The sequence below is a fragment of the Schistocerca gregaria genome, chromosome 7, assembly GCF_023897955.1.
Source record: "Schistocerca gregaria isolate iqSchGreg1 chromosome 7, iqSchGreg1.2, whole genome shotgun sequence".
Classification (NCBI taxonomy): domain Eukaryota; kingdom Metazoa; phylum Arthropoda; class Insecta; order Orthoptera; family Acrididae; genus Schistocerca; species Schistocerca gregaria.
The window spans coordinates 437,633,967-437,646,985 of NC_064926.1; the positions used below are offsets into that span (position 1 = coordinate 437,633,967).

At 42.0% G+C, this 13,019-nt stretch overlaps 1 protein-coding gene across 1 annotated transcript in view; it reads right to left on the reverse strand.

Annotated features, from left to right (window-relative positions):
- LOC126282418 (A disintegrin and metalloproteinase with thrombospondin motifs 7-like) overlaps window positions 1-13,019 on the reverse strand; it is a 488,845-nt gene that overhangs the window by 323,722 nt on the left and 152,104 nt on the right. The window contains exon 8 of the mRNA XM_049982076.1: window positions 11,821-11,967. Within this exon, the coding sequence (XP_049838033.1) occupies window positions 11,821-11,967 (147 nt within the window). The remainder of the gene's footprint in view (window positions 1-11,820; window positions 11,968-13,019) is intronic.

Here is a 13,019-nt window from a genome sequence, read left to right on the forward strand (position 1 = left end):
TAAACTACTTGTATGTGCCTGGCTTACCACCGCACAATTTACGCCTAAAAGTTGGCTCCGTAGTAATCATGCTCAGAAACGTAACCAACCAAAACTGTGCAATGGTACGCATTTGGTGGTAAGTAAATTGATGAACAATGTTATTTACGTAACGATACTCAAAGGAAAATTCGAAGGTGAGGAAGTTCTCATTCCGAGGATCCCCATGATCCCAACCGATATGCCGTTTGAGTTTAAAAGACTTCAATTTCCGATCCGTCTTGGATTCGCCATGACTATTAACAAATCACAAGGCCAATCCTTGAAAGTTTGCTGTTTAAATCTGGAATATCCATGTTTTTCACATGGTCGGTTATATGTGGCATGTTCACGGGTCGGAAGACCATCTGCGTTGTTTGTTCTTGCGCCTGATAATAAAACAAAAAATGTCGTGTATCACAAGTTGGAAGCTATCCACCAAAAAACATAAAGAATAAAGAATCATTGAAATACTTAAATTTTGCATTTGTATTTCCTAATAAAAAATTGAACTTAACGTCCAAAATCTGATTATTTATTGGCTTTAAGGCGGAACAGAGTTCGCCGCGTCAGCTAGTTTTTATATAAGTGGGAGTTTTCGTCCTTTTCGATTTTTTCGGTCAAATGTGCAGGATCCCTAACAGATGTATTAGTTTATGAATTTACTTCTGGGCTGAAAATCAGATATTCTTACACTGCACCCACATAACAACTTGTGTTAGCTGTACACTTCCTTGTAAAGTGTTCGCTTGTAGTCATTCTTATTTCACTTCGTCACTTTCCAAATCAAAGGAGCTGTTGACGAAGGCTCTATCTTCCTTTGTGGCTAACTTTTCCTGGTATTTACTTTTCTGTTCCCAGAAAGAGATTTTCACTCTACAGCGGAGTGTGTGCCGATATGAAACTTCCTGGCAGATTAAAGCTGTATACCGGTCGCAGACTCGAACTAGGGACCTTCGTCTTTCGCGGGCAAGTGCTCTTCCGACTGAGCTACAAAAGTACGATTCACGACCAGTGCTCACAGCTTTACTTTCCTGTTAGCATTTAAAATAGTTTTAACACAGTTGAAGTTTACACTGCACACGAAAGGCAATTCAAATGGCTCTGAGCACCATGGGACTTAACATTTGAGGTCATCAGTTCCCTAGAACTCAGAACTACTTAAACCTAACTAACCTAAGGACATCACACACATTTATGCCCGAGGGAGGATTCGAACCTGCGACCGTAGCACTCGCGCAGTTCCAGACTGAAGCGCCTAGAACCGCTCGGCAACCGCGGCCGGCAAAGCCGATTCCCTCGCAGTAAACAATCAACTCCAGACACAAAAAGCGGCTTATGGAAATGGTTAAACTCAGGTAGTAATGCCTAACAACACGGTAACTTGACTAGAATACAAAGAGGCGCTGAGATCCATGAGGGCCTAAAACACACCGCTGTGTCATAGAAACCAGTGATATAGCTGTTCGCGAATTTTCATACATACAATGTGGGCCAACAGCACAGATAAACCTGACTCACCAAGAGATCAACAGATGTGAGAAGCATGAATAAATGGTACAATCTCACAACCGACGGTGATTTGCTTTAGGCCCTTATTATTCTCAGCTCCTCAAATGGATTAGTGTATGATAAAATTCTAAGTTAATACATTATAATTCATTCAAAAACCCACAAAATAGGTTTTGTGTCAGTACAGGCTTAACATATAGTGACGTCCGATCTAGTTTTACTATAGTACATAGTGAGTGAATTAGCATATCTGTGGAATGTGGTATCATAAATCAGGATTTATGCCAAGCGAACGGCGATAAAAGGCTGTCGCGGTGTGCTACGTCCTGGTGGCACGGACATAAACTACAAGGTCTAGCTGTTAATATGAATTTGGCCCATAAAGCAATTACGTCACGCGAGTTGCGCATGCGCAAAAGCTCCTTAGAACATGCTCTACTGAAGGTGTGCTCGCGACTCTGATGGCAAGTTTCACGGAGTGTGCAGGAGAAGTAGCGCGGTAGATTTAAGTGACGTGTCTTTCAGGTTGGAGCTTCTATGTTACGTTTAACAGCATTCAAAGGAAAGTAGCCAATAAAACCGCAAGGTGTCGAAAGTCAGTGTGCTTACGTGCTCTTGTGCTCTACACGGCAGCCGCCACTGGGCGAAACTAACACCCGACTTTAATGTAGGGCAGAGTACAAGTGTGTCTGAACGCACACAGCAGCGATAGCTCCTAACGATGGACCTCAGCCGCCGACCACCCTTGCAAGTGCCAATGTTAACACCACGACGTCGGAAACTACGACTGAAATGAGCAAGGGATGATCGGCACTAAAAGTTGTCCCAGTGGCAAAGCGTTGTATGGTCTGATGAATCCCAATACCTTCTTCATCATGACGATGATAGGGCGCGAATCCGACGCATTCCAGGGGAATACTCCTTGACAACCGTACTGCGGGACGGAGACAGGCTGGTGGCGGCTCCGTTATGCTCTGGGGAACATTCACATGGGCATTCATGGGTCCAGTGGGGCTTGTGCAAGGGACCATGACGGCCAAGGAGTATCGTACACTGGTTGCAGACCACGTAAACCCACTAATGACGATCATGTTTTCCTTTGAGAGCGGCATTTTTCAACAGGATAATGCGCTAGTCGCAAGGCCGAGAATGTGATGGAGTGGTTCGAGGAACACTGTGGCAAGTTCCAGTTGATGTGCTGGACTACAGCTCGCCAGATAGGAAAGCGATTGAACACACCTGGAATGTGGGCGAACGTGGTGTCAGAACTCATCCGCCCCCCCCCCCCCCCCCCCCCAATCCTGGAATTTACGGGAATTAGGTGACTCGTGTGTACAGATGTGGTGCCAACTTCCTCTAGCGACTACCAAGGCGTCACTGCTACCATGCCATGGCGCGCCGACGCTGTTATCAATGCCAAAGGTAGACATACCGGCTATTTGGTAGATGGTCATAATGTTCTGGCTGATCAGAGATATTGATTAAAATATTGTACACAACAAATTAATCGTATTATTGTAATAAACCTTACAGCCTGTTTCTACCTATACTTGATCTCATGCGCCATTAATTTACTGAAGCTCTGTTGACAAGATGATGCAGTCACTGCCACTGTCATAAATATCGTCAGAGTTATTTCTATGTATAACCATCTATTAATCCATACTATGAAGACGTTAATTAAATCCATAGACGTAGGGAAAGTGAAGTCACTTAGATTTTCGTAAGTGGTACATATATTTGTATTTTTTCTGTCTCATTTGGCTTAAACAAAAAAATTGAATAAATGAGATTTTAGAATTTGATAATTCTACTGCACAGTCTGTCATTTTGGCTATGAGGCACACTGAGGTGGTTATTTTGTTTGATAGTACGTATCGGGCAACGGCCTTGCTGGAGTGGATATATACCGGTTCCCGTCAGATCACCGAAGTTATGCGCTCTGGGGCGTGGCCGGCACTTGGATGGGTGACCATCCGGGCCATCATGCGCTGTTGCCGTTTTTAGGGGTGCACTCATGCTCGTGATGGCCAATTGAGGAGCTACTCGACCTAATAGTAGCGGCCCCGTCCAAAGAAAACCATCGTAACGACCGGGAGAGCAGGGTGCTGACCACACGCCCCTCCTATCCGCATCCTGGGCTGAGAATGACACGGCGGTCGGATGTTCCGATGGGCCACTTGTGGCCCGAAAGCGGAGTGCTTACTGATAGTACATATCAGTAGTACATTGACAGAAGACCTAACATTGTATTACTGGAAAGATCAGGTACACAATCTATAGATGTTGTTGCCGGCCGCGGTGGTCTCGCGGTTCTAGGCGCGCAGTCCGGAACCGCGCGACTGCTACGGTCGCAGGTTCGAATCCTGCCTCGAGCATGGATGTGTGTGATGTCCTTAGGTTAGTTAGGTTTAACTAGTTCTAAGTTCTAGGGGACTGATGACCTAAGACGTTAAGTCCCATAGTGCTCAGAGCCATTTGAACCATTTTTTTTTTTTTTTTATAGTTGTTGCTGTTGCATGTGTAACTGTTTGATCTATACTGCCGAGCCGCGCGGGATTAGCCGAGCGGTCTCAGGCGCTGCAGTTTTGGACTGTGCGGCTGGTCCCGGCGGAGGTTCGAGTCCTCCCTTGGGCATGTGTGTGTGTGTTTGTCTTTAGGATCATTTAGGTTAAGTTGTGTGTAAGCTTAGGGACTGACGACCTTAGCAGTTAAGTCCCATAAGACTTCACATACATTTTTTTATACTGCCGAGGGTCGCTCGAGGCGCCAGATTTATATGTGCCAAATGTGTTACACAAAAGACAGTGTTATAAATGTTGTGGACCACTCTACTCTTATTTTTAAATTTCATAACTGATCTGATATTGACTTTCGTTTCCATCTTTCCATGTATTGTTTCCAACAGTCATGAAATCCAGTGGAGGAACAAAAATCGAATTCTGCCTGCTGAAAGCTCTTCCACAACTCGTCCCACAGTGAAATAATTGAAAGCTTGACATATTGTTTCTCAAACAACAAATCTTTCTTTTTTCTATAGTGTTGAATGAAAAGCAAACAAGGAGACTACTTTAGAAATCCGCATAAACAAACTGTTTTGGAAATCTATTGAATCTCATCTTACGAAATAGCGCAACGTCTATCAACAATCAAAACTCAATATTTCCATGATATTAACACCATCTCACCATCTACGCCTCTGAGAACGGATCGCCTTGCACGAGTATTTCTGAATGCCGTACCACAGGTCCTGCTAATCAGTTTCATCTCTTCGTGTTCCTCAAATATATGCATCCGACCTTAGCGCAATGGTGTATTCCAAAAGTACATCGTCAGGAAGTACTTTACCAGTTCAGCCCCATGTATGATATATGATATCTGCGCATTATCATCGGTCTTTTCGTGTATAAAATTGTTTGCGCAACGAGCAATGATGTTCCCTTTCTACCGTCTGGTTTTCTCTCATTTTGATGTCACTCTTTCCCATTCCGCGGCTCTTTGTTCTTTTCATCTCTGCGACATCGATCTATAAGCTAGAGTTTATACTGAGTGGCAAGTCTGTTCCTTATTATCAACAAGAAGCGCGCTATGTTTTCTGAAATAATGACACAGGAAACTGTTTTATTTGTACCTTTATCCATGTTGTGAAATTTTCTTTCATACAATTCAATGCCGCATGAACAAACTACTAAACAACTGTGGGGACAAGCTACAAATTCTACTTGCAACCTTTTCCACGAACATTTATCTTTCCATGTTTCCGATTTTATTACCTCCACTTTCTTCAGTGAGTGAACACTTATCGTTTGGCAGTGTTGTAGAAACATTTTCTGAACAGCGACAAAAATTCCTTTTCATGAACTTCCCATCCTTATAAAGAAATTAGTGGCTGCAAAGCAAAGTCATCAAGGATTCAGAGCACATATGAGAATAATAATTACTTTTGGATGTTTCTTAGAATAGTTAATAACCAAGTATAAGACACCAACTGTGGCTGGTAGGAGTATTTCTACAGTGTAATTTTCTGAGTAGATTCTAATGCAGATACCGCATTTTACATACTACTTGTCTGTCTTTTTTGTTTAATGAATGACATGCAAAACCTTTTCATTCTGAAGTATACCATCATCTTTTGTAGAAAGTAATAGAAATTAGTACTTCCTCTGATTTCGAAACTACGAAGGAGTCAAGACATGATGGTTTACTTCACCATCTTCAGGTGTATATATTCCTTTTTCCGTTCTCTTCTCTTTGATCTGGTTATAGGTGCATGATATTGTTATTGTTGTTGTTGTTGTTGCTGTTGTTGTGGTCTTCACTCCAGCGACTGGTCTGATGCAGGTCTCCATGCTGCTCTATCCTGTGAAATACCCTTCATCTCCGAATAACTACTGCAACCTACATCCTTCTGAATCTGCTTAGCGTATTCATCTCTTGTTATCCCTCTACGATTTTTACACTCCACGCTTTCCGCCAGTGCTACATTGGTGATACCTTGATGTCTCAGAACGTGTCCTACCAACCGTTCTCTTTTTCTGGTCAAGTTGTGTCGCAAGTTCCTCTTCTCCCCAATTCTATTCACTATCTCCTCATTAGTTACGTGATCTATCCGTCTAATCTTCAGCATTCTTCTGTAGCAGCACATTTCGAAAGCTTCTATTCTCTTCTTGTCTAAGCGCTTATCGTCCATGTTTCACTTCCATACATGGCTACATTGCATACAAATACTTCCAGGAAAGAATTCCTTACACTTAAATCTATACTCAATGTTAAAAAATTTCTCTTCTTCAGAAATGCTTTCCTTGCCATAGCCGGTTTATATTTTATATCCTCTTTACATCGACCATCATCACTTATTTTGTAATAACAAAGCTCACCTACTACTTTAAGTATCTCATTTCCTAATTTAACTCCATCAGCAATACCTGATTTAATTGGACTACATTCCATTATCCTCGTTTTGCTTTACGTTCATCGTATATCCTCCTCTTAAGACATTGTCCATTCGTTTCAACTACTCTTCCAGGTCCTTTGCTGTCTCTGACATAATTACAATGTCGCCGACAAACCTCAAAGTTTTTATTTCTTCTCCTTGGATTTTAATGCCTACACCAAATTTTTCTCCAATAGCATGATATTATTCTTGAATAATTATGTTTATTGTTCTCATTGTTGCTATTACTGAAGGTACCCGCGCTGTGTTTGCGGTTATTTGCTATTCTAAGCAACATTCAAAATTAATGATTATTGTCGTGATGGCGCTAAATCCATGAGGTATTTGTTTTTCCCCCGCTATTTTCTCTATAAGTAGGAAAGTTCAGTAAAAGGAATTTTTGTTGCTGTCCTCTTTTCAGGAGTACTATAAGTCTGCTTTTGTACAGCGGGTATAGGTAAATCGTCATCGTGAGGGAAGTTCACTGTACATTGTTTGAATTAGTCGCTACTGATGCAATAATACACATGTCGTTAGCTCTTTCGGCTGAACGCGGAATAGGACGCCACACGCAAATGTTTGATTGATGTAAATTACTGACCGGAACCGTAATCAATTACGTAAGTTTCAGAAAACGAATAAAGTGTGTCAGTACACAAACCTCTTTCGTTCCTCTATCGAATTTGATTTTCTGAATTCTTCTGACACCACTGGACGAAGATAATGTTGTCGAAAAGTTTCTCGTCGTCTTAAAAAAGTGCCGTGTCATTATAAATCAAATATAATTGACAATATTGAAATCTGGAGCGTCTGGTGCTGCAGTAACTGTGGACAGAACAGAACTGAACACGATGCATGCCTCCGTGATACATACCTTGCTGTAGCTCATAGGTAAATAAATGGTTAATGGTGCTGTGATTCTCTAAGATTGTCCATTGATAACGCTGTCGCTTACGTGGAGTTAGTCAGAGAAAGGATTTGGAGCCACATTCCAACGGGTCTCAAGAAGCTCGACGCTCAGTGCTTTAAATATATGCAAATAATAGGGCGTTAAGGTTTGCAGCTGATGGAAATAGGACGACGACTTAACAATTTTACAGTGAAGATATTCTGAGAAAAATCAGACTCCGTTCCCAAGAATTATTCCGATCAACGCTTAAGGCCTACTCATCCGACAAGTATCCATATTAGCTTTGACCGAAAGGAGAATCTGAATAAGTTGAAACAAGAGTCGTGCGACTTGCTACGCGTCCATTTGTTCGGAGGAGATGAGATACAGAGATCATATGTTGAGTACAAGGGGTCTTACCACAAGAAGTTAGTCGTACATTACGTATGGAACTGATTTTGAAATCCCGGAATCTACATTCACAGGTGAACTGAGGTTGTCACTGCATGCGTAACGCTCAGAGATTGTGATGATAAAATCAGAGACATTGGGGGTCATGCAAAAGTGTACAACCATGCCAAGCAGTCATCTTCTGGAACCCTCTGGAATGGAATGAGAAGATCGAGGACTAACTCCTTCTTCTTAGCGTGCCTGTCCGCTTCGGACGTTGGCGATCATCGTGGCTATTTTGTCTTTATCAGTTGCAATGCGGAACAGTTCTTCAGAGCTAATATTAAACCAAGATCTAAGGTTGTCGAGCCGGAAAATCTTCTTCGTCCTGGAGGTCTCTTTCCCTCGATTTTTCCTTGCAGGGTACGTTGAAGCAGCTCATATGTTTTTTGATTCCTCATGAAGTGGCCAAGGTATTGTAGTTTGCGACACTTGATGATGTTGATCAGCTCTGGTCTTTTGTTCACTCACCGTAGACTCTCGACGGCACTTTTTGGGTACATGATACTCTCAACATTCTTCTGTATAGCCAGAGTTCAAAGGCTTGGAGTCTGGCAGTGGTTGCTTTTGTAAGGGTCTATGTATCCACACCGTACAAGAGAACTGAGAACACATAGCACCTGAGGCGCCACATTTTTGTGTTCATGGTAAGATAGTGACTCTTGAAGGCTGAGCGAGAGAATGAGAAGAGCGAGGACTAACTCTTTCTTCTTAGCGTGCCTGTCCGCTTCGGACGTTGGCGATCATCGTGGCTATTCTGTCTTTATCAGTTGCTATGCAGAACAGTTCTTCAGAGCTAATATTAAACCAAGATCTAAGGTTGTCGAGCCGGAAAATCTTCTTCGTCCTGGAGGTCTCTTTCCCTCGATTTTTCCTTGCAGGGTACGTTGAAGCAGCTCATATGTTTTTTGATTCCTCATGAAGTGGCCAAGGTATTGTAGTTTGCGACACTTGATGATGTTGATCAGCTCTGGGCTTTTGTTCACTCACCGTAGACTCTCGACGTCACTTTTTAGGTACATGATGCTCTCAACATTCTTCTGTATAGCCAGAGTTCAAGGGCTTGGAGTCTGGCAGTGGTTGCCTTTGTAAGGGTCTATGTTTCCACACCGTACAAGAGAACTGAGAACACATAGCACCTGAGGCGTCACATTTTTGTGTTCATGGTAAGATAGTGACTCTTGAAGGCTGAGCTCATCGAGTTGGAAATACTCCTCGCCTTTCCGATGCGGCACTTTATTTCCTGCGAGTTGTCCCACGCTTCGTTTATGATGGTGCCCAGATACAGGCACTGTGAAACGCGCTCTATGCTTGTGCCATTGATGTACAGATTCACACCTCGAATGTTCTTCCTGCTGATCATAAATTTTGGTTTGTTTGTGTTGATGTCCTAGCCGTATTTCTTGTTTGTCTCAGAAATTTTGTTTGTCAGCTTCTGCAGCCCTTCCGTTGTATCCGCAAAATCCACGGTGTCATCTGCATAACGAAGAGTGTTGAGTGTGGCCCCATTCACTGAGATTCCTTCTTCCACGTCAAGTAAGGCTTCTTTGAATATGTGTTCTGAATTCAGGTTAAAGAGTATCGGTGATATTATACAGCCCTGCCTGACGCAACGTCGTATTCTCACTTGTTGTGATTGGTCTTCATCTATTCTCATGACTGCAGATTGGTTCCAATGTAAATCGGCTATTATTCTTAGAGCTTTCTCATCAATTCCTGTTTCCGTTAGTACTTATATCATTTGTTCATGCTTCACAAGATCAAATGCCTGCTGATAATCATTGAGGGAAGCAAATACGTCACATTTGATCTCTCTACATCTTTGGAACAATACTTGTACACCAAATACTGCTTCTCTTGTGCCATCTGAATGCAGAAATCCGAACTGGTTGGGCGCTGTTTGGTCTTCACCAATATTGTGTATCCACTTGTGGATCACTTTAAGAAATTGTTTAAGCCGTTGGCTCATTAAACTGATGGTACACTAGTCCCCACAAACTTTGGCATTCGGTTTCTTAGGTAGAGCAATGAGCTCTGATGTAAGCCATTTTGGAGGGATTTTGCCCGATGAGTAAATGTGGTTGTATATTTCTGTGATCATTTTTACTTTTTCTTTATTGAGTAGTTTGAGGAATTCTGCTTGTATGCCATTTGGCGCAGCTGCTTTCCCTTCCTTTATTTGATGTATGGCCGCTTCCACTTCACTTACTAGGATATCTGTTCCTCTGTGTCTAATATCTCTGGTTCTTGCCTCCTCTGGTCATCTTTGAGCATATGTTCTAGATATTTCTCCCACGCTTTCTTTTTTCTTCCTAATTGATTATGAGGTTCCCAGTGTCATCTACTAGCTTCCTACTGTTTGATTTGCGATATTTTACTGTTGCCTCTCTGACCATCCGATGCACGTTAAAATCATCATACCTAGTCTGATAAAACTCAATTTCTGCACATAATTCAGTTTTTTCCTTCTCTTTGGCTTCTCTGATTTTCATTCTGACTGCATTCTGTATCGCGTTGTATTCCACCTAATTATCTTTTTTCTTCCTCCATTCTTTCGTGACGTCCAGAATCTCACTTGTCATACAAGTTTTCTTCGTTTTAAGGTCCGGTCCCAAATACTCTTGTTTGACTCCTTGTGCCGCTTCTTTTAAGTGTGTCTTTTAAGTGTCATCCCCACTGTCTTTCCATTTGATTCTTAGGGTTGTCTTGACTGTCTGCTGTAAGGTAACATCTATCAACTTTCTCAGGTCGAATTTTAATGATATTTCGGAGACAACGTGTTTCATTCTAATTTTCAAATTTCCTACGAGTGGGATATGGTTTCATTGTATGTCTGCTCCCGGATACGCTCTGACATCTATACAACTATTTATGTATCTCTTGTTCACTAGCTTGAAATAATCTGATTCCTCACAGTTTGTCCTGGTTAGTCCAAGGACGGTTTCCATGTGTATAACTTGCGCGGTGGAAGTTTAAACCATGAATTCATCACCAGTAGTTGATTTGTTTCTGCAAATACTCCTTACATGTGCTATTGCAGACTTGTAGGGTGTAAAGTAAACTTTGCTCTCTGACTGTATGTACCTCAATAATACACTTTTTGCTAGATAAGCACCACATTCTTTCTAAACCTACAGAGTTTTTTTTAAAAAAAAAACCACACAGTTTTTTGAAAGAAGTGTTTTGTAATTCGTAATGTACGTTGATGGTATCTCTAGTGTCTTGGTGACCATAGCAGTAAAAGCTGTGAAACGATGTGACAGAACGTAATAAAATGGTCCAAATGGCTCTGAGCACTATGGGACTTAACATCTCTGGTCACGAGTCCCCTAGAACTTACAACTACTTAAACCTAACTAACCTAAGGACATCACACACATCCATGCCCGAGGCAGGATTTGAACCTGCGACCGTAGCGGTCACGCGGTTCCAGACTGAAGCGCCTAGAACCGCACGGCCACAACGGCCGGCTGAGAGAACGTAATACTCGAATGTTATGTTCCAATTGTTGTAAAGAGTTTTTTATCATCTTTGCAAGTCACTTACAGTCAGTCTTCTCTCGATACTAGCTCGAGTAAAACCTCAGAAATGTAACATTTCTGTTAAAACCCACATTAGTGTCACCGTCATTTAAAATGCTGTGCTTTGCTTAAAAAGTTGTTTTTCTGAATAACTGACTGAGTGAAGATTTTGAGCTAGAGTTAAAAGACTCGTCGGGATTATAAAGGAAGCACTGTCTCAATTGGAGAGAGAGTTAGGGTAAGAAAGTGATTACGTCTTTTGGAGAAAACATGAAAGCATTCATCTTTTTAGGTAGTAGACATAAAACTGTTTCCCATAAGGGACGAGGAAGTTATCGGTTGTTCATTTCCCTTGTCATAAATATGCAACTAAAACACATGAAAAGAATGAAACAGTTTACGTGATTGTTATACGTTAATAGAGGCAGCCATTGTACGAATCTCGCGGAATTAAGGATTTGGGGAAAGAATGTAGTTGGCTCGGCACACTCACGTACTCTAGGAAGGTCGTGATGAACTTGCGACTGCAGGGCGACCATTGTGTGGTGGTGGCCATCACGTATGGCGACATCACGTTATAGTTGTTGTCGTCCACCTTGGGCGGGCATCCAGATATGTTCTCCTCGTCATGGCTGCATCCCATGCTGCGGAAACAGAACAACAGTCGCTGTAGGCGTGTCTCCCGTTGTCACTAAGCAGAAACTTTCCAGCAGTTTATATATTTACTTCTTTCCTTGCGTGATTTTATCTGAATTACACGGAAATGACTTGTTATTTACAGCCAAAGATATCCATTAGGAAAGATATAGAAGAACTAACCTCTAATTTTACATCCAAGAGGTCTTAGATGATAAGCGGCGCGATTGTATGTCTGGACATCCTGGTGCAACATCATTGCAACTAACGACTCGCTAGCTTCTTATTTGCTTTTGTTCAGTACGGTCTAGTGAAGACTATCGATTTATGGACGTAACTGCTAACACTAGCCTTGAACCAAAAATGCAAAGTGGTTAATTCTGTGGTAGAGGGGGGGAGCGGGGGGGATCCCAATTTGACACAAGCGACTGACGGAATTGGTCACGGGATGCAAGCAGAGCAGTACCGTATCCAGGACTGATCGGAATTTTCTGATTTGGAATGGAGGGTGTGAAACAGAGACCCCGTTTATTTTGCGACGGCCTTCGATGAAGAGTTCTGGACTACTGCTACTGGCTGGAGAGCAACAAAGTGGTAACAGTTATCCTGATATCAGAGTACATGTGGAGAATATACGGTTTTTGTAAGCTAGGTAAAATGTCGAGGTCCTCTAATGATCGCTACCCCGTCAAAACGTAAAAAGCAACGTCGGATCGAGAACACCAACATAGGCCCAAAATTCACCTCATTGCAGGAAAGCTGTTGCTTTAAATTTATACTCGGAAGAGAAAGCTGGATGAAATCCAAATTAGAAAGTTAGGAAATATTTGACGACACATGGTGTATGTAAGAAAGACTATGTTAGATTATCGAAGAAGGCCGTGTTAATTGTACTAAATAAAAGTATTAGGCCTAGCGAGGTCGATCCACTCAGATTAATTTCTTGTCCACCATATCGACCATCCTGGTGTAGATTCCGCATCTGTGATAATCGTTTTAAAGAAAATTTCAGCATTAGTTGCACTCTCTTTTATTTTAAATCACGATCGTTTTCGGCAAT